The following is a 26,170-nucleotide window of genomic DNA, read 5'->3' on the forward strand; positions in this document are numbered from 1 at the left end:
AACCTCCACCTCCCAGGTTCAAGCAATTCTCCTGCCTCAGCCTCCCAAGTAGCTGGGATTACAGGTGTCCACCACCACATCCAGCTAATTTCTGTATTATTAGTAGAGACGGGGGTTTCACCATGTTGGCCAGGCTGGTCTCAAACTCCTGAGCTCAGAGGATCCACCCACCTCAGCCTTCCAAAGTGCTGGGATTACAGGCATGAGCCGTTGTACCCGGCCTATAAATAACTTATTATTGTGGAAAAGAATAATAGAGTAAGCAATAAAATACATTTGGGCACAAAATATATTAAAATAAAATTCTGTTAGGGAAGTAGAATGAAAATACAAATTCAAATATGAAAAGGCATAATGTAAAATTTCTGTGAAAATAAATGATGGTGAGTATTCCTTTTCTATGGATTTAGATTTCATTTAGATTGCATTTTAAGTAACAATCTTTTTTATTTTAAAATATTCACATTTATATTATGCAAAAAATTACATGTTTTGCAACTAGGGTCACAATATTTTACATGTCAACTTAAAAACTATTTTAGGGATGTGTCAGCAAAAGTATGAAGACCTTTACCTTAACCCTGTGGGCTTATCCACTGAGATCAGGTTGGGATACGGTTATTTCCTAGAGTGAGAAGTCAGCAGTCAATTGGAGTAATCCTGCTGTCATCTTCATGAGACCACTTCTCCAATACTGATTTCACCTGTTTTGTAGGACTTCCTGGGGTCACTAGTAAACTGTAGAGTCTGTCCCCAAAATGCCCTGAATGGGTCAGAACAATATATCGATTACATCAGCTCCAATGCTATTCTGTCCCCAAGGCTGTAATTCACAATATGTTCTATTGCCATCTCAAACTATGTTCTGTCAGCTTGTCCAACGTTATCAGAATTTCTAAAATGTGATCAAATACTTCAATAACTAAGAACCAAGATGTTCTCAATTTGATTTTGACCCTCTTCCAGTATTAATTTTCCAGAGAGAAATTAAAAGTTCAGAGATTAAATCACTCCATCCTTCGAAATTATGGCCCAAAGTAATCACTACCAACTTCATGTTAAAGTCCAAAATCATTAATGGCCAACACTGAACTCTTTCACTCTGTGAATTAAAGTTCAAACAGGCTTTGTCACTCTCTGGAAGTGAACTTAGCTCCAAACCTGAAATTTCCCTTCCCCCAAGGAGCTGACGCTGTTCGGCTTACCCCAAGCCTCCCTTGGCAGGAGCAAGCTCTTTCAAAACTTGTGTGAGGTAGCAGAGGAGAAAGCACACTTTCCATGATCAGGATGGCTCCCAAAAGAAAGCGGAGAAGAAGAAGGTGGGCTGCCCAGGAGCCAAACTTACATGTCAGTAAACTCACTGGTGGCCCTGGAACAGAGCATCAAGTAATATGTTCACGGCACTCCATGTTTCAAGAAACATGTGATATGGAAAAAAAAAAAGGTTTTTCCCTAAAATAGGGAAAAATTACAAGAAACAATCTCTCTTATTTAAGAATTATTTATTGAATATCATGGTGTAAACTTCTGAGCTAGGTTCACTGGGAAATGCATAAGTGAGTCAAAGCTGGATGCTGCCTAACAACCAACCACTAACATTTCTAACACAATTATTATATAAGTCAGTGACTCATATTTTAGATTTTTGTTATAGCCCCACCCTATTTCCAGTACCAATTTTTATATTAGTGTGCAAAAGTTGATATCAAACAACTCCAAAGAGCTAAGTGACTCAGGACAGCAGAGATGTATATCTTATTCATATACCTATGTATGGGTTAGCAGGGAGCCCTTTTCCACTTTGTCCTGTCTCCGAGACCCTGGCTGAAGGAAGCCCACACAATTTGAAACATCGCTGGAGTAGTGATTAAAGATGGCCACATTTTCTTGGAACTCTGTGGTTGACAAAACTGTCTGTAATAAATAAAGATGCCACAAATTCTTTGTCACTCTCCCTCCACCCCTATCAAGTGTTTATTTCCTCTCCCCTTAAAATTGAGCTGGCCCTGTGACTGCTTTTACCAATACAACATGTCATTTCCAGACCTAAGACTTACAAAACCTGGAAGTTTTTGCTTTTTTGCATTTAAGAATCCTAAGCCACGATGCATGAAGTCAGGCTACTCTGCTGAAGAAGCCATGTGAATCAGAGTATTTGTAACCGCATGGGTAAATAGAGCTCAGCTACTCTATTAACCCACTTGAGCCTCCAAAAACTCCAGCCCCAGACAATACCAGGCTGGAACCATGAGAGACCCTAAGTAAGATTAGACAACTGCCCATGAGCCTAGTCAACCCACAAAACCATTACAGATAATAAAATGGTGACTGCTTTAAACCATTAAGATTTAAGGTGCTTTGTCATGGAACAATAGATAATTAAAATATTTCATCACTGTCGGCAGAAAGAGAGCAGGATAAATGTTCACAGGCTCTTAAAGCTTTTATTTGGAAATGACACAAGTCACTTCCAAACATATTTCATTGGCCACTCTTGAGGTAAAAGGAGTAGGGAAATCCAAATTACTATGTGTGTGGAAAAAGAAATAGAAATATTTTATGGCTAGTACTAATATCTTACAGAGAAGAGATTACAAGTAAATCAGTAAATAGATGAAGTGTCTGGGGGAAAAAGCTAACAATAGGAGAAAAGAACGTAGATGACAGATTCTTGTAGATATCCTCTAGGCAAGGTAGGACGTAAGAGGAAAAGGAAGGTAGAAAGAAGTCCCAAAAAAAAAAATAAAGAAGCATCCACAGAGAAAAGTAGAAACCTTGGGATCTAAAGGACAGTTTCAATAACAGAATAGTCAAGAACCATAAAATGAAAGGCCAAAATGGGTGGTACAGACAAGGAACACATAGAAATTCAAAGAAGATAGGTTAATGTGGGCTGATAGAGACCTCAGGTGGAGGTAGAATTAAAAGAATGGAAAGGCAATGGAATTTGTATGGTTGGAAATAAGAAGGGCATGCTCAGTGAGGAAACAGCATGAGTCAAGTCCTAGAGTGGGGAATGCACATAGCATATATGGGGCAAGGGACTAGGTATTGTAAGGGGAAATGTATCATTTAATAGAGGGTATCCAAGGGATTGTTTGCTGGAGAACGGGAAGGCAGGGAAGGGACTTACGGAGGCCCTTGAGTGCAAACTGAGCTTTCTGAGTTGTCCTCTTTAAATTACAGAGCACCCCTGGAGATTGGTGTCTGAGCAAAGGAAATCAGAACACAGGTCTAGTCTCTTCGTGTGGGAATGAAATAGGAAAAGACTGACAGCAAGTCACCAATCGGAAAGTTATTGCAGTACTCAAAGCAGGAGTATCCTATTGGGACAAGAGCTTGTTACTTACAGTGGAAAATAAGAACTCCCAACTAGTCCAGTTCAAGGGGCTTACGAGAATCAAAAAAGCTGGGGTTTCCGGGAGGCTTCAAGTGTGAAGAAGTTGAGACGCTATTTTATCAAGGGTATAAAGGAAAACTTTTTACTTCACATGGCAGCCAATGTTGGTTAGCTACCCAACATTCCCCACCTCATTTCCTTGACAACAGAACTTTAATACTGTCCAATTCCTCTCTTCCCTCCAAACCAATTGGAAAAGAAACCTACACACACATAATTCAGCCCCAAGGTAAATCTTGAGGTTCTAAGCTAGTGGTTCTCAACCAGTAGCACACATCTGGGGGGTGGGAGGGGAAAGGGTTGCTTTATGGTGTCACAATGCCTGAGGTGTGCTACTGACATTTACTTGGAAGGAACCAGAGATGGTAAATGTCCAGCAATGCTCAACACAGTCCTGAATAAGAACTAGAAAAATCAGATTAAACACTAGGCAATCATGGATGTCCCATGCTTCTTGTCTGTTACTGCTCTAGGGACAGCTAATAGCCCAGTTCTGGTCAATAAGATATAAGGAGTGGTCTGCTTCTGGGGTGCTTTCTTCTTTCCTATCAATGTTGTTCCAACTGTATATGGCTCTTGGGACTGCTATAGCTATCTTCTCCTCAAAACCAGTTTCTTCTTTATCTTCCTATTTCCTTCACTGGCACCTCCCATTTTCTGTTACTAAGTCCTAAAGCAATTTTGACTTCTCCTAACCCTTAACCTTAAGGTGACTATTCCTTTAGGTTTGCCTGGGATAAACTGATTTAACTCCTGTTCTCTAGCTGTAATTATTAATGCCCTACTTTACTTCCAAAAGTGTTCCATATTGAAGGATAGAGTACATGTTTATTCATTACCAATTGTGTCGCTCCCCTCAAGTACCTCTAATGCAGGGCTCAGCAATATGGCTTATAAGTTGTTTCTGCACCTTTCCAGGACTAAAAAATAAAAGCTTTTACATATTTAAATAGTTTTCTAAACATCAAAAGAACAGCTGGGCGCAGTGGCTCACGCCTGTAATCCCAGCACTTTGAGAGGTGGAGACGGGCGGATCACGAGGTCAGGAGATAGAGACTATCCTGGCTAACACGGTGAAACCCCGTCTCTACTGAAAATACAAAAAAAATTAGCCGGGCGTGGTGGCGGGCGCCTGTAGTCCCAGATACTCAGGAGGCCGAGACAGGAGAATCGCTTGAACCCGGGAGGCAGAGCTTGCAGTGAGCCGAGATCGCGCCACTGCACTCCAGCCTGGGCGACAGAGCGAGACTCCGTCTCAAAAAAAAAAAAAAAAAAAAAAATCAAAATAATATTTCATACCTTAAATAATATTAAAAGTTCAACGTCGGCCGGACGCGGTGGCTCAAGCCTGTAATCCCAGCACTTTGGGAGGCCGAGACGGGCTGATCACAAGGTCAGGAGATGGAGACCATCCTGGCTAACACAGTGAAACCCCGTCTCTACTAAAAAAATACAAAAAAAAAAAAACTAGTCGGGCGAGGTGGCGGGCGCCTGTAGTCCCAGCTACTCGGGAGGCTGAGGCAGGAGAATGACATAAACCCGGGAGGCGGAGCCTGCAGTGAGCCAAGATCCAGCCACTGCACTCCAGCCTGGGCGACACAGAGAGACTCCGTCTCAAAAAAAAAAAGTTCAATGTCCATAGTTTTATTGGAACACAGCTGCACTCTTTCAAGTATTGTCTATGGCTGCTTTCTCGTTACAAGGTAGAGTTGAGTAGTTAATGCAGAGACTTAAAATATAATCGGGCCCTTTACAAAAAATGTTTGCCAACCCCTGCTCTAATGTCTCCACTAGCTCTGCGTCTCCTCACCTCACGCACAAATATCCTAGCCTACTAACTGATTTCCCACTCTTTCCCCAGCCTCTAATCCTTCAGACATCTGGCTGCTATATGACCTCTCTACAAGAGTGTCGACCCTGTCACTTGCCCCATCAGTATCCTCAGTGGCTCCTCCACAACCGACAGTGAAAGGTTCAAACCTATTCTATGAGACTCAAGACAACAGACAAGGGCAAGAGAGAACACGTCAAACGAGTCGAGTGCGTGAGACTTCAGAGGTCACTTTTTCACACCAGAATTTTAAGGTGTGAGAGGCTAAAATACGTCCCAAGTACATAAAACAGAACCTGTAAATAAGAGTGAATGACGAATAGAAAGACAACCTCAATCTGTCCACTTCCCTACGGCCGCAGAGATTATGATTCAAGGAATAACGAGACTCTAAATCCTTTAAAATTCTACAAGAGCAGCCTTGGCCAAACCCAGCGGGGAGTGGCTGCTCGGTGCCAGGGCGAGGAGCACGTAGACTGCCGATGCCAGAGAAGCCCGGTGCGGGCTCCGTGCTTTCTCTCCGTTCCAGGAAGACCCAAGCTCGTCGCCAAAACTTCTCGCCGCTTCCCGGTCTGCGCGCCCAAGCTGCCGGTTTCCCGAAAAACGCAAGGGCGCCCTGGGGAAAAGCAGACACCCCTCATGGGTTTGCGCCTTGCAGCTCAACTATGCCCCAGCCTCCCACAAGCCACCTGTCCTCCGCCAGGCGTCCCGCCTGGATCTGCCCCCGCCGCGGCCGCCAAGGCGCACGTGAAGCTCCCGGGTGGAGCGAGTGCAATGAGGCGGGAGTTTGCGGACGCGAACCCAGGCCTGGGAAGCGAAGCGATTCCGGGGCGCACGCGCAGAGCCAGGGGACTGGGAGGGGCGTGATTCCCGTAGGGGTTATAGAGGAGAGGAGAGCGCGTGGCGCTCTGGAGCCCGCGCACGCGCTGTGGTCTCGCCCCGCCCATGAGCGTCCGCGCGGCCGTCGTAGCATCTTCTCTTCAGACCCGCCCCCCTCGTCTACTTAACCTAGCGGAGGCTTGCAGCAAGAGCAGGGAAGTGTGGGGCGAGGTGGGCGGGGCGTCGCACGCGTGCGCGGCCAGCGAAAGAAGGGAGGCGGCGGGAGAGATCCGAGACAACGTTACCCCGTCAACACCCAATCAGGAGCGGTCCTGACCCCGCCCCCTCTCCTCACGTTATTGGCTGGGAGGCCCCCAGGTGGGCGGGGCCGGCCGTGGGGTTGGGGAGGGCAGGGGGCGGGGAGGAGGAGGAAGGCGCTGGCGGGCAGTGATGGCGGCGGGTGATGGGGACGTGAAGCTAGGCACCCTGGGGAGTGGCAGCGAGAGCAGCAGCGACGGCGGCAGCGAGAGTCTGGGCGGCGCGGGAGCGGCAGCGGAAGGGGGCGGCTGGGCGGCGGCGGCGTTGGCGCTTCTGACGGGGGGCGGGGAGATGCTGCTGAACGTGGCGCTGGTGGCGCTGGTGCTGCTGGGGGCCTACCGGCTGTGGGTGCGCTGGGGGCGGCGGGGTCTGGGGGCCGGGGCCGGGGCGGGCGAGGAGAGCCCCGCTGCCTCTCTGCCTCGCATGAAGAAGCGGGACTTCAGTTTGGAGCAGCTGCGCCAGTACGACGGGTCCCGCAACCCGCGCATCCTGCTCGCGGTCAATGGGAAAGTCTTCGACGTGACCAAAGGCAGCAAGTTCTACGGCCCGGGTGAGGAGTTGGAAGGGGAGGGGAAGGACCCCCTGCAGCTCAAGCACGACCCCCTTCGGACGGGGAGGCCTCTGGGCACCGGGTTAGTTTGCCCAGCCTTCTCGTCGCCTGGACCCCCGCGCCTCGGCCGCCGCACCTGGGACGGCCCGCCCCGCCCCTGCGCACACACCGCCCCCCCGCAGCTGCGGGCACCTCCAGCTCTTCTCCCGAAACCAGGGTCCCCGCTGGCGCCCCAGCGACCAGCTCTCAGCATTCATCTTTCTTCCATGCCATTTCTCTTCGCAGTCTTTTTTTTTTTGGCTGGATTTTTCAAAATCGTTATATTTGTCACCGGTCAACGCTGGCCCTTAACCTTTTTTGAGTCTCCTGATTCCTGGGTTGGTTGGGGCACCAAGGAAGGGAGATTTCTGAAGTTGGGACCTAAACTAAAGTTTTACGCTCTGTAATTCAGTTTTTTCTTCCCCCCCCCCCCCCCCCCGTCTTTTTTTTTTTTTTTTTGGCCACTGATCTCCTTTTTCTCTCGCTGTATTGCTCTCCGTAAGGCCACGTTTAGGGGCATGTAAAGTCCCAATCCTCCAGTCTCTGAAGTCCCGACGAATAAGCAACACCTCGAACTCTTTTTAAACCAGTTTTAGTTCGGAGTTGCTTTCCATGATTAACAAGGTATGTGGGATGAGGACAGACCAGAATGCAGAGCTTATTAAAGACTGGTAAGGATATTCGCCCTGAGTTTTGGGGGTGGAGCTCCTATACCCAGCAGGCGTGTCTCTCGTTTCTTTTTTCTTTTTTTTTTTTTTTCTGCTTTTCAAGTACACGTTGATAATGACTTGTGTTTTCACTTAGCAGAACTGAGAAGAAAAACTTAGAAGAGTTGTAGATTCATACCCCATGTGCCAGTTATGCAAGTTAAAGATTTTTAGACTTTGTTTTCAGAGAACTTTGTGTAGGGTAGTTGATTTAGAAGCCCTTGTTTTACAGTGTGGTTGTAGCATACATTTTGGATTATGTTAATAAACTCCAGACTCATGGAACCTGTTGGTATATCATAGAGTTGAGCAACACTGTACATCCTGGTTGTGCACTGATTAGTACTAAGCTTTACAAAAAGAAAAGTGACTACAATAAGAATAAATAATTAAATTAGAAATCTAAAGTGACCTGGTATTGGAGAGAGTACATCCAAGCCTTAAAGTCATAGGATTGGCAGTCTGGAAATAAGCTGGTTTTCTCCTTAATTTAATCTCTAAGTGTTTGAGATTTATTGACACTTAAAAATATATATTTCTGATTTCAGTGGTTGGTAGCTGGAAGATATTTTAGAAGTGCTTTGGTTTGTAGTTTGTTCATTGGACTAGGATAAGAAATAGGAGATTTTTGGTGTTGAATTACGTAATTTATTTCTTAGTTGTTTGTACTTCTGTGTATATATACACATTTAGTCCAACCAAGTGAATACATAGCTTACAGAGTTTTTGCTTCTAGTTATATAAATGTGAGCACACGGTGTCTACTGAAGTCTTATATCAGCTGAAATGGTTAATACATTTTTGTTTACTTAAGCACACGTGGGACAAGAGAACAGGGCCAAAGTACAGTATTTAAACAGGCCAAGTGAAGTAAACTTTTTTTAAATCAAGGATTTACACAGCATTTTATACCTAGTTCAAGCTTTTTCCCCATTAGTATTAAAATGTGTGTTAAGTGATTAGAAATCCTGTACAGGTTTAAATTTTTAATATAGACCTTACCCAGCTGAAAGATCAGCTTTTGTACCCTCTGTCTGAACTACCACTGAAGAAAACAAAGTATTAATACAAAGAATTGTATTAGTCCTCACACATTATGCCTTGGCAGTATCTGAAAATAGCTAGGAGAGACAGTCATAGAAACAGTTTGGCAGCCTCCAGTGGCAAATGTTTGTTCTGTGATAGAAATTAAAAATTAAAGCCAGGCGCGGTGGCTCACGCCTGTAATCCCAGCGCTTTGGGAGGCCGAGGCAGGTGGATCACCAGAGGTCAGGAGTTCGAAACCAGCCTGGCCAACCTGGCAAAACCTCATCTCTACGAAAAATACAAGAAAATCAGCCAGCGTGGTGGCAGGTGCCCGTAATCCCAGCTACTCAGGAGGTGGAGGCAGGGAGAATTGCTGGAACCCAGGAGGTAGGGGTTGCAGTGAGCTGACATTGCCCTATTGCACTCCAGCCTGGGTGACAGAGAGAGACTCTGTATAAAATAAATAAATAAAAATTAAGAGTCATAGGTGGTAGATTGCTTTTTTATGGTAAGTGCACTGAGGGAGGCTCTTGAGATTACAATGGAGAAGTTTTAGATTAGTTTCTGCCAGTTCCTAGGTTCTGATGAACAGCCTAAGAGTGATACACAGTTAGTATTCTACAGTTAATCAACAGCCTAACAGATATTTGAATATTTTATTATTGAAAGGAACCTTAAAGAAAGCCAGATCATTTTATGGGCTCAGAATATGTTGATATTGCATATTAATAGAAAATGTAATAAGTAGTACTTTTCAAAAAATCTTAAAGCCAAATTTCTGGCTGTAAAACAGATACAAGTTCAGTTTTGCTTTTAATTTTTATTTTCGGCCGGGCGCGGTGGCTCAAGCCTGTAATCCCAGCACTTTGGGAGGCCGAGACGGGCGGATCACGAGGTCAGGAGATCGAGACCATCCTGGCTAACATGGTGAAACCCCGTCTCTACTAAAAATACAAAAAATTAGCCGGGCGAGGTGGCCGGCGCCTGTGGTCCCAGCTACTCGGGAGGCTGAGGCAGGAGAATGGCGTGAACCCAGGAGGCGGAGGTTGCAGTGAGCTGAGATCCAGCCACTGCACTCCAGCCTGGGCGACACAGAGAGACTCCGTCTCAAAAAAAAAAAAAATTTTATTTTCATCTTCATAAATTAAGTAGTTTTGTAGCAGAATAATTCAGAAGCAATAATTGTTAGTTTCTATGCCTAACCAATATCTACTCTAATTTCACAGTAATGGTTTTAGGATTAAATTTTGTAAGATTTTTCCATAATGCTGAACATACGTTTATTTTTAGACATACGTTTTTAAAGTTCAGACTCTTAATTAAATATTGACAATATAATTTGGTGGAGTATACACATTTTGGCAAACAGTTGGCATTAACTGTATTTGCCAGTATTAAATTTGGTAACAGATCAGGCGCTTGGCCAGCATGTGAGGAAAGTTTGGTTATGTAAAACTGAATATTCAAGGAGAAAGAAAACCAGATTTGTGAAGCACCTACTATATCAGATCCATTAATTTTTTTATCTCCATAATTCCTCAGTGAAGTTGGTAAATATTGCTGCTCTACAGATGGGGAGTCTGAGGTTTAGGTATTTTAGGTAAATTGGCTTGGATCACATGTATGTCTGATAAATCCAGATGGATATTACCACAAAGCTTACCTATACTATTTCTAGTAAACTGCATCATGTGATAAACTTGTAGAGAATCTTTTATTTTTCTAACTCACCAAGCATAATTTGTAGAGAATCTTACTGTTGTTTTTCTTCATACCTTTCCCTGGTTCCTATAAATCCAAGGATATAAAGCCTCAAAAAAACATGCTTTCGGCCAGGCACGGTGGCTCACATGTGTAATCCCAGCACTTCGGGAAGCTGAGGCAAGCGGATCACATGAGGTCAGGAGTTTGAGACCAGACTGGAAAACATGATGAGACCCTATCTCTACTTTAAAAAAAAAATTTTTTTTTAATAAATAAATAAAGGCCAGGCACGGTGGCTAATACCTTAATCCCAGAACTTTGAGAGGCCAAGGCGGGCAGATCACCTGAGGTCAGAAGTTCGAGACCAGCGTGGCCGACATGGTGAAACCCTGTTTCTAATTAGCCGGGCACGATGGTGGGTGCCTGTAATCCCAGCTACTCGGGAGGCAGAGGCAAGAGAATCGGTCGAACCCAGGAGGCAGAGGTTGCAGTGAGCTGAGATCGTGCCATTGCACTCCAGCCTGGATGACAGAATGAGACTCAAAAAAAAAAAAAAAAATGCTTTTATGGCTTTATGTTATACTGCCCAAAATGGTGGCCCCAAGTGGTTAATTAAATGTAAATTAATTAAAATTAGATATAATTAAAAATTGAGTTCTTTAGTAACACGAGCCACATATAAAGTGCTCAGCCCCCCATGGCTACCGTTTTGGACAGTGCACTTAGCTTTTTTTCAGATTGTGAGACTGGCGTGCCACCTATTGCACTAACAAGGCACCTTTTAGAGTATTTCTGTCTTCCCAGAGAGTTGTTGAAAACACTGATTCTAAAGGTCGGAGGAGGAGGAGGAAACTTCATTTATTGAGCTTAGTATCTCTGATTTTCAAACAGCCCTATGAGATTGCCCAAAGCCACATATCTGGTAGGTGGCAACATAAGAATTAATTCCAAGTTTTCATAGCTTCAGTCCTTCCCATTGTATCACAACATAGTCTATTCAGTTTCACATGTTTACAGAATCATAAGTGTTGAAGACTCAAACAGCTAATATAATTTTTAACACTTTGATTTAATATTACTGCTGTGGAACTTTACCAAAACAGTGCTTTTATTTTTTTGTAATGGCAAAAAATTATACACTTGACCTTTTTGATAGTTTATCTCACGTTGTTGAAACTTATAATACTGCTGCTCCCTTATTCCAGGTAGAATATTCTTTGACATATACCAAAGCTATATTTTTTCCAACTTACCTTTTAAGTTCCACTGAAAGAAAAAAGTCACATAAGAAGAACCCCATGAGATGCCTAATATTTAGGAGGTTGGGGAAAAGAACACATGTACCTTGAAGTGTTTTTCCTCCATTTTAAACTTTATCTTCAATATGTTCACTTTTATTTAATACTTTAGTTTACAGAATTGGAAACTCTATGTTTGCAGAGTTGCATCATAAAAACCGGACCCAATCTTACCTATTTCTTCATGGATGTCCTAAAGTTGACACTACCCACCTCTCGTCCCAGCTTCTTGCTTTGAAGCCAACTGGCTTTGTTGTTTGGGCTAATGCCCGTATGCTTCTATTACCTACCAGTAAGATAAAAGGATTAGCTAGGTTTTCTGATGGTTTTTTTATATTCTGCTCAAATTTCTACTAGTTATTTCTATTTTAACTACTTAATTGGCTCTGAATTCAACATCATCCCATTGCTTTTAATCTTTGAGGGCATTGTATTTGTGTTAAATACTAAAGTATATTATAAAAGGATAGCTTGAAACTGGAAGCTATTATTCAGGGTGGAAGAAAGGAGTAGATTTAATAACATCTGGAATTAGCCATTCAGATTCTTTTAATTATTTTTTCAACACTCTGACATAGACCACTCCTTTCCCTGTGCACGCATGACAGACCTGACTGTATAACTCCTGTATTCTTTTGGAGCCTATATCCAGTCTCAGGATCTTTAATAATAGGATTTCAGCTCCATTTTTAAATACTGAGAAAGACTTGCCTGGATTTCATTACAGTAAAACCTTAAGATATGAGAAATGGAGTTAACTGAGTCTTCAAAACAGATGTTTTCCTATCCTCATGGAGTTAATAGTCTATTAAGGAAGACAGGCAGTAAACAAGGATTTCAGTATGTAATTATAATCTGTAATTAAACATGCTGTAAAAGAAATTAATAGAATGGGAATAGAGGATAACAAAGGACTTTATTTAGATTAAGTGGCTAAGCAAGGTTACCTTTTTTATGTTAAATTGTCAAGAAAAAGGACTTGACATTTAAGCAAAATCCTAACAGAGCCAGCCATACAAAGACTGGATATGAGAATGTTCTGAAGTGAGATTATTACTATGCCTACTATACTGAGCAAAGCCATCTAGCAGTAGATCTAGAGCTGATCATATTAAAAACACCTTTAATACTGTTGATTTTCAGATTTGCCTTCAGCCTTTAGCTGATTAGTATTAACACAGTATTTCATTTTCCATCCCTTTACTTTTAGTCAGTCTGTGTTGTTTTATTTTTCTCACATTAATGACATAGCTGGATTTTTTTCATTAAATCTAATATTAGCACTGTGTCCTTTAATAGCTTAATTAGTGTATATGTTTTGTGATTACTGGTATATTTAGGTTTATTTCTATCGTCTTATTTTGTGATTTCTCTTCACCTTTTCTTTGCCTCTTTTCCCACTATTTTTCCTTCTCAGACTGATTTATTTCTTCCATTTTCTTCCCTCTACTGATGTAGATGTATTCTATTTCTATCCTTTTGGTGATTTCCTTAAGTTTTTGCTGTAGATGACTATCCTATGCTTCTGAATAATATAAGAATTTTAGCCAAACATCATTATAGTGTGAATTAGAAAAAGCTGCCTCTTTAAGATACTTTACTGACATTTGACAGATTATTTCTTAATAAATAAGCAAAACTGCCATGACTACAAATATAGATAGTATCCCCTGCATTGTACATAGTCTTATGTTGAGGCCCTGGTTAGAAAGCTTTAACTCTGATTCCTCCCCCATCCCGTTTTCCACAGTATCACTATTAGACTTTAGTTTCACTATATTTTTTCAAAGTCCACCCCAAAATTGATGAAATTATCTTTTTAAAATAGTTCTTGTTTAAATTTACCAGCATGGTTATCATTTTTTAATTTGCTGTTGTTTCTTGCATCTCATTTCTTTGTTTGGAGTTCACTTTTTAGTGAGGTATGTCCTATAGTTTTTCACTGGCAGGAAAAATTTTTTTGTTCGTCCTCACTCAGGAATAATAGTTTGGGTTTAGAATATACAATTGGAGAGTGGGCCAGGCACAGTGGCTCATGCCTATAATCCTACCATTTTTGGGAGACCAAGGTGGGAAGACTGCTTGAGCCCAGCAGTTCAAGACTAGCCTGGGCAATATGGCAAGACCCTCTCTCTTACAAAAATATAAAAAATTGGCCAAGGCATAGTGGCGTGCACCTGTGGTCCCAGCTACTCAAGAGTCTGAGGTAGTAAGATCGCTTGAGCCCAGAAGATCAGTGAGCCTTCATCACACCACTGCATTCAACCTGGGTGACACAGCGAGACCCTGTCTCGAAAAAAAGTGTACATTGACCTTATTTTACCTCAGCTCTTCCGTAGCGTTAGGCCACTGTCTTCCACTTGTTGGTGGGGAGTCGGCTTGTAGTTTGTCTTTACTTTTATTAATCTGTTTCTTCCCTTTGGTTGTAGTTGAGATCTTTCTGTCTTTGGGGTTTTCTTCTTTTACTAGGATTTGTCCAGGTGTGGTTTTTTATTTACCACGTACCAAGCTCTACTCAAGTCTGTGGATATATTGTCGTTTTTTTTTTTTTTTTTTTCCAGAAAATTTGCTGTTACTTGTTGCCTCCTCCATTATCTCTGTTCCTTCCTCTGGAACTGTTAGTAGATATATGTTAGGTTTTCATCTATTCTTAATGTCTCTTAATCTTTCCTTATGTACCGTTTCTTAATAATTTTAAGCAAATTTACTTTAGTTCGTTAATCTGCTTCTGTTTATTCTTAGGATGCCAGTTCTCCTATCTGTTATATGTGCTCACTCCTCTATGATGGTTTGTTTCTTCATGTAGTTTATATTTTTTATTGTGAACTTACTATCTTCAGTAGTTACTTTTTTTAATTTTGGAGTGTTTCCTGTAAAATTCCATGAGCCCTAAGTTGTGAAAGTGGTCCTGTAAAGTGGTTTGGGTGTGTTGTGAAATAGGGCCTCACGTAAGTTAAAACAATGATTTTTTTAATTAAGTAATACATGCTCAAAATAGAAAATTCAAAAGGATATACAGTGAAAAATAAGTCTGTTTCCCACAACTACTCCCAGCCACCAGGTTCCCTTCCAAAGAGGCAAAGGACCAGGATACGTATTGTTCTAGAGCTATTTTGGGTGCAAGTACGAGCATGTGGATATCTTCCTTTCCCCTTACGCTAATTGTAGTATACTATACATACACTTCACAATATTTTAATATCACAAGAGCCTTTCACATCAGTATAGAGAACCATCTTATTCTTTTAAAAACATGCATAACGTTCTTAACGTTCTGTTATATGAATAAGTCATAATTTAACAGTCCACTGTTAACATTTGTTTTCAATCTCCTGTTGCATGATGCAATAAATATGTACATGTCATTTTACACATGTGTGTAAAATTATGATTATAAAGTAAATTCCTGGAAATAAAATTACTGAGGCTTGGGATATGGACATTTTTAATTTGGATTCTTGTTTCCGAACTGCCCTTCAGAGAGGTCGGACCAATTTACACTTGATGAAAATGCCTGTTTCTAACTTCTTGCCAAAAACGTGATATTAAGCTTCTTGGTCTTTGTCAATCTGGGTTAAAATGGTATCTCAATATTTGTTTAAATTTACACTTCTCATTTACTTAGTGAGGTTGGACTTCTTTTTAAAAAGTTGAGTCATTTATGATTCCTTTTCTACAAATTGCTTATTCATATATTCTTTGCCACAGTTTTTCTTTTTTTTTTTTTTTTTTTTGAGACGGAGTTTCACTATTGTTGCCCAGGCTGGAGTGCAATGACGTGATCTTGGCTCACTGCAACCTCTGCCTTCTGGGTTTGAGCGATTCTGCTGCCTCAGCCTCCTGAGTAGCTGGGATTACAAGCATGCGCCACCACACCCAGCTAATTTTGTATTTTTATTAGAGATGGGGTTTCTCCATGTTGGTCAGGCTGGTCTCGAACTCCTGACCTCAGGTGATCTGCCCACCTCACCCTCCCAAAGTGCTGAGATTATAGGCATGAGCCATCGCGCCCAGTCTTGCCACAGTTTTTCAATCATGTAGATCTTACAAATTTTAGGTGTTCTTTGTAAAGTAAATCAGCCTTTGCTGCAAATATTTTTCTAGTTTAGTTGTCTTTTTACTTATTTATGGTGGTTTTTTTGAACCACACAAATTTTTGGTTTTATATATTCAAATTTATCTGTTATGGCTGCTAAGTTATGTAGTATATTTAAAGACTTTATGCACTTAAAAATTGTTTTTAAAAATGTGTAGTTTTTTTAGTACCTCTATGTTTTCAGTTTTTTAGTTCCATTTGAAATTGATTTTGCTTTAAGATGTGAAATTAGAGTCCAAATTTGGTGGGATGGTGTTTTGTTTGTTTGTTTGTTTTTGAGAAGGAGTCTTGCTCTGCCGCCCAGGCTAGAGTGCAGTGGCACCATCTCAGCTCACTGCAACCTCCATCTCCCGGGTTCAGGCGATTCTCCTGCCTCAGCCTCTTGAGTAACCAGTATTACAGGTGCCCACCACTGCACCCAGCTCATTTTTGTAATTTTAGTATAAGAGATGGGGTTTCACCATCTTGGCCAGGTTGGTCTCAAGCTCCTGACCTCGTGATCCACCCACCTTGGCCTCCCAAGAGGTTGTGTTTTTTAACAGAAGGTTATCTAGTTGTCCCAACATGTTTCCCCAAAAGGGGAGTAATCCCTTTTTCCCAATACTTGAAGTCATCTTGAGTGCTCATTAATTCCTGTAGATATCTGCCTTCATATTATTTTTTCACCTTGGAATTTTCATTCTACATGTGTTGGATAAACTCAGGCCCCACTCCCATAAGTGGCATGGGCCTGGGGTTTTAATTTTTCCGTCTTTACCCCAACCTACCCAAGGACCCTGGAGTTAAGGCCATATGCTCAGTTCACAATGTTGCTGAGAGCTTTTGACAGTAGCTCACATTTCAGAAGCAAGATTACATTTTCAGTCCCTTATAGAATCATACTATTCAAGAGATTATTTAGTTTGGCCTCAACTTTAGGCAGGTAAGATAATTTTCCTAATTTATATCTGAGGGATCTAAGGACTACGGAAATTGAGACTTGCCCATTGTTACTTGTTGAGTGGATCCTCTAGAACCCAAGTATCTGTCTTCTTGAGAGGTTTTATTTCAGTTTTACCATACTGCATTCTCTCTAAAAGTCTTGGGACTTACTGGACCTAAGCATAAAAAAAATTTGTTAGTTCAGTTAATCACTTTTACATATTGCCTTATTTGTTGATAGGCTCATTATAATCTTATTTGGAATAAATTACACAATACTAAGTGTTATTAAATGTTACTCAATTTATAATCACAAAAGACTTGTCAAAACAGGCCTGAAAACTGCACTATTGATAAACTTTAATTAATTAAAGTTCATCTCTGAGAGCTGTGATTTTTAAACTGAGAATAACTAAAATATCCCCTTAGAAACACTAAGGTAGCGCCGGGCGTGGTGGCTCAAGCCTGTAATCCCAGCACTTTGGGAGGCCGAGACGGGCGGATCACTAGGTCAGGAGATCGAGACCATCCTGGCTAACACAGTGAAACCCCGTCTCTACTAAAAAATACAAAAAAATTAGCCAGTCGAGGTGGCAGGCGCCTGTAGTCCCAGCTACTCGGGAGGCTAAGGCAGGAGAATGGCGTGAACCCGGGAGGCAGAGCTTGCAGTGAGCTGAGATCCGGCCACTGCACTCCAGCATGGGCGACAGAGCAAGACTCCGTCTCAAAAAAAAAAAAAAAGAGAAACACTAAGGTAGCTATATAATCATCCTAATAATCACAGAATTATCTGTTACTACATATTTTATTTACTTCCTCCTGGAATTTTCTATTTATTAAAGTAATATTTAGAACATTTTACAATGAACATATATTGTTGCTATTTCAAGAATATGTCACCTCATTCCAACTGATTATATTAAAGTAAGCAGTTTTAGGATACGGTAACTAATAGGTTTATTGAACTTTAAAATACATTTACCACAAGTTGGATTGACTCTAAAAACTAAATGAAATCTGAATTCTGACTAGTATACTATCATGTTGGTTTTTGGGTTTTTTTGTGTTTTTTTTTTGAGACAGAGTCTGGCTCTGTCTCCCAGGCTGGAGTGCAGTGGCGAGATCTCAGGTCACTGCAAGCTCCGCCTCCCAGGTTCATGCCATTCTCCTGCCTCAGCCTCCCAAGTAGCTGGGACTACAAGGCGCCTGCCACCATGCCCAGCTAATTTTTTGTATTTTTTAATAGAGGCAGGGTTTCACCAAGCATTAGCCAGGATGGTCATGATCTCCTGACCTCGTGATCCCCCTGCCTCATGGTGGTATATTTAACAATAGCTTTGAAATAAAATTTATCTTTAAAATAATGTCCTTGAATATTTATGTAGGTACATTTCAGAGTATCTGCTTTGACTGAATAATGCTGTTCATTTTTTGTAGCAAGAATTTGCTTAAAATTGGGAGGCTATTTTTGGATCAGCATTATATTTTAATATTTGATAAAGCAACAGAATTTAATTCTTCTAGTTATTACTGAACTGTTAGTGTCTAAATGAGCCTTAATAATAAAAAATAACCAGATCAGTTAATGTAAACTAGCCTTTTTAGAAATAAATTAGGCTGGGCACAGGGAGGTTGAGGCAGGCAAGATCACCTGAGGTCAGGAGCTCAAGACCAGCCTAGTCACCATACATGGTGAAACCCCCTCTCTACCAACAATATTAAAATTCGCCGGGTGTGGTGCCACACCCAGTAATCCCAGCTACTTGGGAGGCTGAGTGAGGCAGGAGAATCACTTGAACCTAGGAGGCAGAGGTTACAGTGAGCTGAGATCACACCACTGCACTCCAGCCTGGGTGACAGAGTGTGACTGTCTCAAAAAAAAATACTAATATAAATAAATAAATTATACCATGCAAATTTGCTTTATTTGGGTAGCTCCCTAGTGTTTTAGTATTATGAATAGCCAAGTATACTTACCAAAATATTAGAATTGGTAAATATTTAAGTTTGTTAGGTAAGGGGGTAATGGAATAGGAAGGTATGGCTGACTTTTCAGATAAGCTCTTGATTGTATTATGAATGCAAGGAAATATCCTTTTATTAGACCTCAAATCCTCCTTCCTCAGATTAACCTATCCAGTTCCAACTTTAGTTCCTAATGTTACATTCTTTAATGACCTTACAGAAGACTGGGCATGGTGGCTTAGTCCTGTAATTCTAACACTTAGGGAGGCAAAGGCAGGAGGATTGCTTGAGGCCAGGAGTTCAAGATCAGCTGGGCGACATAGTGAGACCTTGTCTCTACAAAAAATAAAAGAAATTAGGCAGGCCTGGTGGCCCATGCCTCTAGTCCCAGCTATTTGGGAGGTTAGGGCAGGAGGATCACTTGAGCCCAGGAAGTAGAGGATACAGTGAAATATGATTGAGCCATGATTGAGCCATTGTACTCCAGCCTGGGTGACAGAGTAAGACCCTGTCTCAAAAAACAAAAAACAAAAAATTTTGTTAATGGTCTTACAGGAAAGAGCATAGAAAACTATTACCAGAAAGACCTTTGCAGAAGTTAAATGCTTCCTGAGGGAAATTCTAAACATCTGGAGAAGACAGCTTAATATAGTTTAGGCAGTGGGGGAATATGTTTATCACTGAATTATTCTTTTCTGTTCAAGAGTCAACAGAACATCATTTGTCTAGAATTTGGCTTGGATTATTAACTGTTGACTCAAGTTCACTCTTACCAAGTCAATGATTCCCCACCCCCCGTACCCCAGAAAGAGCATATTTTATGAAATTTTTTTTTATTCATTCAGTGTTGAAGCTTTCTTAGGGAAGTTGGTAGAGAAATTTATTAGAGAATGCACTGGTATATATTAATATACTCAAAGATGGAGGACTTTCTGATTGCTGTTTTTATAATGATTTTATCTTCTTTGTATCATTTAAATGTGTTTTATGGCTTATACTCTGAAGTACCTGAAGTATATTAATGTTTGCAGGCCATGGAGATAAATACTATAATAGAATGCTAAGAAGAGCTATTAAGTAGAGCTTTTTTGTTACTTCTCTTCCATTTTGATTTAATAAATATTCGAAAATCTTCATTCTCTTGAAATTTTGTAAATAGTAAAATGCTCCAGTTTTCATGGTGGTTACTCCATCTTTGGACTTGTGAGTCTTCTGTTTGTTTTCTTGAGGTACACTGCTTGGAGGATTTAGGAAAGTGGAAGTAGTACTCCCAGTTCTGTCTGTAATTTTAGGCAAATCACACTGAATGCCTCTGCTCAGGTTTTTTATCTGCCAAGTGGGGAAGGCAAAGTCTGTCCCTTCCACTTTGGGAAACTCTAAGAGAGGAAAGCGAGGTTGCTGGAAAATTCTTTCAAAAATCGAAACTATCATTTTCCATTTGTAGATTGTTATGGCCTTTATTAATTTTATTTTTCCTTTTGTGTGTTTCACTTTTTGCTTTTCAAGTTTGTAAGCATTGGTCTAGTCAGCATTAAGGGTAAACATAATGTTTATATTTTTTTTGTCATTGTTTCTCAGGAAATTTTATTTTTAAACACACTAGTTCTCTGTCTCTGTCTCTCTCCTTGTCCTCCTGAAAGCACCCATTGCCACAAAGCGTGTAGAATTTTGCACACACATGTGCGTGCACACACACAGACATAACTGGTTAATACCTTTTTTTTTTTTTTTTTGAGAAAGAGTCTTGCTCTGTCAGCCCAGCTGTAGTGCAGTGGCGTGATCTCAACTCACTGCAACCTCCATCTCCTGGATTCAAGCAATTCTTCTGCCTCAGACTCCCAAGTAGCTGGGATTACAGGCGTACGCCACCACAGCTGGCTAATTTTTGTAGTTTTAGTAGAGGCGAGGTTTCACCATGTTGACCAGTCTGGTCTCAAACTGCTGACCTCAGGTAATCCACCCGCCTCCACCTCCCACTGTGTTAGTGTGAGCCACTACACCCGGCCTGGTTGATACCCTTTTGAACGTCAGTTGAGATGATAGAAAAAGTTTGAAGGTTACGAATATTGGCCAGTGGTAAATTGTATTCCATATTCTTATATAGAAGACACATTTGAAAGTATAAAATGGTAGCCTATGTTAATAGACAGATTAAATTAATTACAGGTACACATCCATTCAGTGGGATAATGTATGACCATTCAATGATTAAATAATTGTTGATAGTCATGTGATACAAGTAGCAGTATGGAAAATGCAATAAGAATAAGAAAAGCAGAATAAAAATGTACTTTACTGGAACTGTTAGCTTTACTTTCATGTTACTGTATCAATACCTATTAATGTTACTCTTAAAATTATTGCTAATGCTACTTCTAGTTCCCTGCAGTAAACTTTTCAGGGAATGATTTCACATTTGGTTAACTTTATAGTACAGTGCTGTTTGCAACTCAAGTTAATACTCATAAATGCTTAAATACCTAATTTAAGTGAAACCTCGATTTCTACTCTCAGAAGGTACAGAGACTTTTTGACACATAACTTTCAATTTCCTAAATGCTTTTACATATGAAGATAATCATTTCGCTCATTTAAAAATCAAGGAAGTTCTAGCTTTTTTTCTGCTTGTTTGCTTATCAGAACATACTTTGTTCTTTTATTTATAAGCCCTCTTTTTCACCACTCTGTTGTTGTTAATAATAGTGTCTTTGCCTACCATAAATGAATCTGTTTGAAGGGTCGGAATCTTGAGTTTGTTTTTATTTGGAACTACAGCTAAGTCATTTGGAAGAAAATTATTACATTCCTACTTTATGCCAGGCACAGTGCTAGGCATTGAGGATACAGAGATGAACGAATTGCTTTTCTCAAGGACAGAACTTGGGAATGGTTTTTGTCAACACATCAGTCATGCCATTTCTCCTCAGAGAGAACGGTACCTAATTCCTTGGGTAAAATGCTAATTATTGCTTAATGTGTCAGTCCAGAAGAATTATTCCTTATAGCTACTTCCTCTATTTCTCAAAAGTCATGACAAGTAAGAGCTATTATTTTCCCTAATGACTTTTCTTAGTTTATATAGATCATTGTATATATATTATGGTAGTCAGGTGATTTATTTTGAATATGAGTCTTTTTTTATTAAACCACTCAGCAAAGATGTATTAAATGCGTGTTGAGCACTGAACTAGTCCCTGGGACCACAAAGATGATACAGTCTGTTTTCTCATAGAATTGCAAACTTCATAAGGATAGCAAAGAGAAAATTGTTACAGATTCACAGTTCAGCTGAGTCTTTACATAATACATGATGTTCTGTTGATTATTTTTATTTTTTTTTGGATGCCACTATTAATTAACAGCAACCAGTAAACATTATTTCCTCTGAAGCAAACTGGCTTCTAAACCTAACCACTTAAGTTTCTTCTTCTTTTTTTTTTTTTTTTTTTTTTTTTTTTTTTTAGAGACGGAGTCTTGCTCTGTCGCCCAGGCTGGAGTGCAGTGGCCGGATCTCAGCTCACTGCAAGCTCCGCCTCCCAGGTTTACGCCATTCTCCTGCCTCAGCCTCCCGAGTAGCTGGGACTACAGCCGCCGGCCACCTCGCCTGGCTAGTTTTTTTTTTGTATTTTTTAGTAGAGACGGAGTTTCACCGGGTTAGCCAGGATGGTCTCGATCTCCTGACCTCGTGATCCACCCGTCTCGGCCTCCCAAAGTGCTGGGATTACAGGCTTGAGCCACCGCACCTGGCCAAGTTTCTTCTTCTCCCTCATTACCTCACAGTCTTCATTTTGAATATAAGTTTGGGGATATCTGAAGTAATTGAAATTGAAGGTTTTAAGATCTAAGTGAAAAGCTTTACTTTGGTCAAAAGGCAAAAATTTCCAAGAAATTTCTTCTCTTACTCCATCTAGTATCTGTGCGTGTTTTGAAATTAAGGATATATACAAATGTGAATTATGAGGGATTTTTTGTTTGTTTGTTGTTTTTTTTTCGTTTTGTTTTTGTTTTTTACTTTTTCCTTTGAGACATTCTAAAATATTGTTAGGTGATCTAAATAATTTCTTTTCTTTTTTCCAGCGGGTCCATATGGAATATTTGCTGGTAGGGATGCCTCCAGAGGACTGGCCACATTTTGCCTAGATAAAGATGCACTTAGAGATGAATATGATGATCTCTCAGATTTGAATGCAGTACAAATGGAGAGTGTTCGAGAATGGGAAATGCAGTTTAAAGGTATTTTTATTTTGTTTGATTCTTTGGAAAATTAAATATTTGTTCAAAGAAAATATATACTATTTCACATGCTTTAAGAGCCTAAAGATGTCATCTGTTTTCATTGCCATCATTATTTGATAATATTTTTAAAGATAGCTAAAGCTGAGTGGAGTGGTACACGTCTGTGGTCCCAGCTGCTGATGGGAATCCCTTGAGCTCATGAGTATAAGTACTAACCTGGGCAGCATAGTGAGACTTGTCCAAAAAAAGAAATTGCAAAAAATAGCTAAATAAAAATATGGTTGTTACATGTGATACTTATTTTGAAAATCCATATTTAAAAAATGATTTGTTACAAACTGTAAGCCTCATAAAAATTGTGATACTTGTAGTCCTTTAAAGCTTGTTCATTAAGGTTTAGTTTTTTAAAAATACAGGCTTATATTTAAAACTGAATTGATTACTGATTTCAATATTATAATTTATTCTAAAATGATTTTACAGGTCTTAACACTCGAAATGTAGGTAAAAAATATCGTTCCCCTTTATTATGCCCTCATAACATCAGTTTTTACTACTTGTGTGACGCTGTCCCAGCTGTTTATCTGACCCCTGGGTCCCTTGGAACAACTGTACTGGTTTGGCTGGGTACTGAGATGGGTCCTGGACTTAACTCATTTTTACAAAAGATCTCCAAATGATTCTAATGCAGTATCCAACTAAGAATCACTGGTACAGACCACCCTCTTGAAAGAATTCCCAAGCCTTGTAAGTTCCCTGATCCTGTTTTCTTTTGTTGAAGCTTTACATGTGTATAAAGACCAGCCATGGTGAAGCAATTTTAGAATATTTAGATAATATTCTAATATCATATTTTATATGATTCTAAAACAGACAAATGCCTTTTCTCTGTGTAATGGAATAATGAAACAAATTTGATCACCACTGATTTTCTTTTGATGTATCTTTCAGAAAAATATGATTATGTAGGCAGACTCCTAAAACCAGGAGAAGAACCATCAGAATATACAGATGAAGAAGATACTAAGGATCACAATAAACAGGATTGAACTTTGTAAACAACCAAAGTCAGGGGCCTTCAGAGCTGCAATTCTTACTCCCTTTCACAGAATGTCCAGCGTCTGGGTTTGATTCACCTGCTGCGAAAAACATTCAACAAATTGTGTACAAGATAAATGAATATCACTATGAAGATTTGATTACTAGACATTATTTATGCTGCCAAACTCATTTGTTGCAGTTGTTTGTAATGTCTAGTGGGGCTTCATCATCCTGAAAAGAAGGAGACAGGGATTTTTTTTAAAGAGCAAGAAAGTCACAATATTACTTCTTTTCTTTCCTTCCTTATTTCCTTCTTTCCTTTCTTCTTTTTCTTTCTTTTTAAAATGTATTGAAGACAACCAGATATGTATTTGCTACTCAAGTGTACAAATCTCCTCAAGAAATGTCAAGGGACTCCTCTGTCACATACTGTGTTTTTATTTTACCATTGGTGAGGGAGGCGACCTGATCGGGGAGGTGGGGATACACGTCAATTTGAGTAGTTTAGGCTACTGGAACATTAAAATGTGAATTCCCAAATTTTGTTTTTGGCTTTGTCAGGGAAAAGAAAAATACCTTTATAAATCTTTGGAAATTAGAAGAAGAAATTTCAGGTGGATTTAAGTCAGAGCTAGTTCCCCAACAGAAAGATCATTTGAAACCGGTTTTTATCCCTTCTCTTTCCTTCCCTTTCCCTAAATCAAATCAATATTAATTGTGCCTTATTTCACTTAACATAGACTTGAATTATTTTTAGGGAAAGCCCCTATAATGAATTCAGAAGTCACTACAAGCAGCATTAAGACTGAAGTTGGAATATTCTGTTGAACGTAAAACCTTGATATCATTCTGTGTATATAGAATGTAAAAGGAATATTCAGTGTTAACTGCCATGTATGTAATATACACAAACTCAATTAGCATTGTGATGGCCAAATGCATTCCCCTGTGCTTTTGTGTTTTAAAAAAAATTGAAAAATCAACTCTTATCCCCAACAGCTGCCTAATTTTAGGAGTCTGACCCTCCACATCTCACTGGTGTGGGTGCATGGGGCTGTGGAGTGGATATCTGTATGGGTGTGTCTGAATGTGTGTGTGAGCGCCTTGGAAGGGACTCTTCCTGCAGATACTGTAAATACAAGTACCATTTTAATAAAGCATGTACAATAAACCAAAATAAGCTTGAGTTGGACTTTATATACAGAACTGTAAGCCAGTGCAATATGATAACAGTTGTAAGATTGTGCATTTGATTCAAGAAAAAATCTTGGAAATGAAAAGCAGGCACTGGGTAACCAAGTTGTACACATTGTACCACATTCAGTATAACTTTAGGAATAAATTCCACTTTGTAGAACATTCTCCAGAAATCTGAGATTATTCAGGTAAGAATTGGTGTATTAAATGTACATCTTTTTACTTTATATTTGATGCCAACTGATTATACTAGATGTAATAGCACTCCAGGTGGTCGTTATTGAACACAAAGCATTAAAAGAATATCGCACTGATAGATACTAAATTATTCTTTTAATAGGCTGAAAAAGCCCTTACTAAAAGCCCCACATATTTCAATTATTTTATTTCATTATGACTATTTAGGTTCTGAGCTGGGGACAAGTTCACTTAAAACAATTTTATTTTAACAAGTTGCCAGTTAAAAGACTTCTGCTTTGTAGCTATATGCAGAAGCCATCAAACAAGGGGGAACTTTTAACTGCAACAATAAGCTAAAGTATGTAAAATGCTACATTCTATTCAGTCTTGGAGTGCTTTGTAGAAAGTTATCTTCAGCCAAATCTTTGCTGAAGACAGGTGTGGAGTGCTGGTAAATGCTTTGTGTTTTTATGTAAAATATTTCCTAAACAAAAAATGTTAAAAGTACATGTCCTCTGTAGTGAACTGATATCTATATATATGAATCATTCGAGCCTAAAATCTAGTAATAAACTGTACTTATGAATAGAGAAACCCTATATATTCATGCAGTAAAAGTTATGTGGTCTGTTAAGAAAAATGAGTAATTTATGTTTTGGACTTGAAATAAACAGTGTTCTGTAGATAATTCCTCAACTTCAGTTTGAATGTTTCTCATTCTCAGGTAGTTTTTCAGGTAGTGTTTGAATGAGGGGACCAGACAGTGCTGGTATTGTTCCTGTTCCTGCCCCCCCCATCCCTCCCCCCACACACACTCCTGCTTTTCCAAACTTGCCTGATAA

General features: G+C 40.0%; 1 protein-coding gene across 1 annotated transcript; it reads left to right on the forward strand.

Annotated features, from left to right (window-relative positions):
* Positions 1 to 5,461: 5,461 nt before the first annotated feature.
* Positions 5,462 to 26,016, forward strand: PGRMC2 (progesterone receptor membrane component 2). The gene is made up of 3 exons (XM_023217587.2): positions 5,462 to 6,918; positions 22,752 to 22,907; positions 23,862 to 26,016. Exons 1-3 carry the CDS (start codon positions 6,501 to 6,503, stop codon positions 23,957 to 23,959), a joined length of 672 nt encoding a protein of 223 aa, XP_023073355.1. The 5' UTR covers positions 5,462 to 6,500; the 3' UTR covers positions 23,960 to 26,016.
* The last annotated feature ends 154 nt before the right edge of the window (positions 26,017 to 26,170 follow it).

Source organism: Piliocolobus tephrosceles, chromosome 3, assembly GCF_002776525.5.
Source record: "Piliocolobus tephrosceles isolate RC106 chromosome 3, ASM277652v3, whole genome shotgun sequence".
Classification (NCBI taxonomy): domain Eukaryota; kingdom Metazoa; phylum Chordata; class Mammalia; order Primates; family Cercopithecidae; genus Piliocolobus; species Piliocolobus tephrosceles.

Bases quoted from the DNA above. Each gene is read 5' to 3' on its own strand.
- PGRMC2 (XM_023217587.2), top strand. From the start codon at position 6,501: ATGGCGGCGGGTGATGGGGACGTGAAGCTAGGCACCCTGGGGAGTGGC. The intron at 6,919-22,751 runs GTGAGGAGTTGG...TCTTTTTTCCAG, and splicing joins CAGCAAGTTCTACGGCCCGG to CGGGTCCATATGGAATATTT. The intron at 22,908-23,861 runs GTATTTTTATTT...TGTATCTTTCAG, and splicing joins ATGGGAAATGCAGTTTAAAG to AAAAATATGATTATGTAGGC.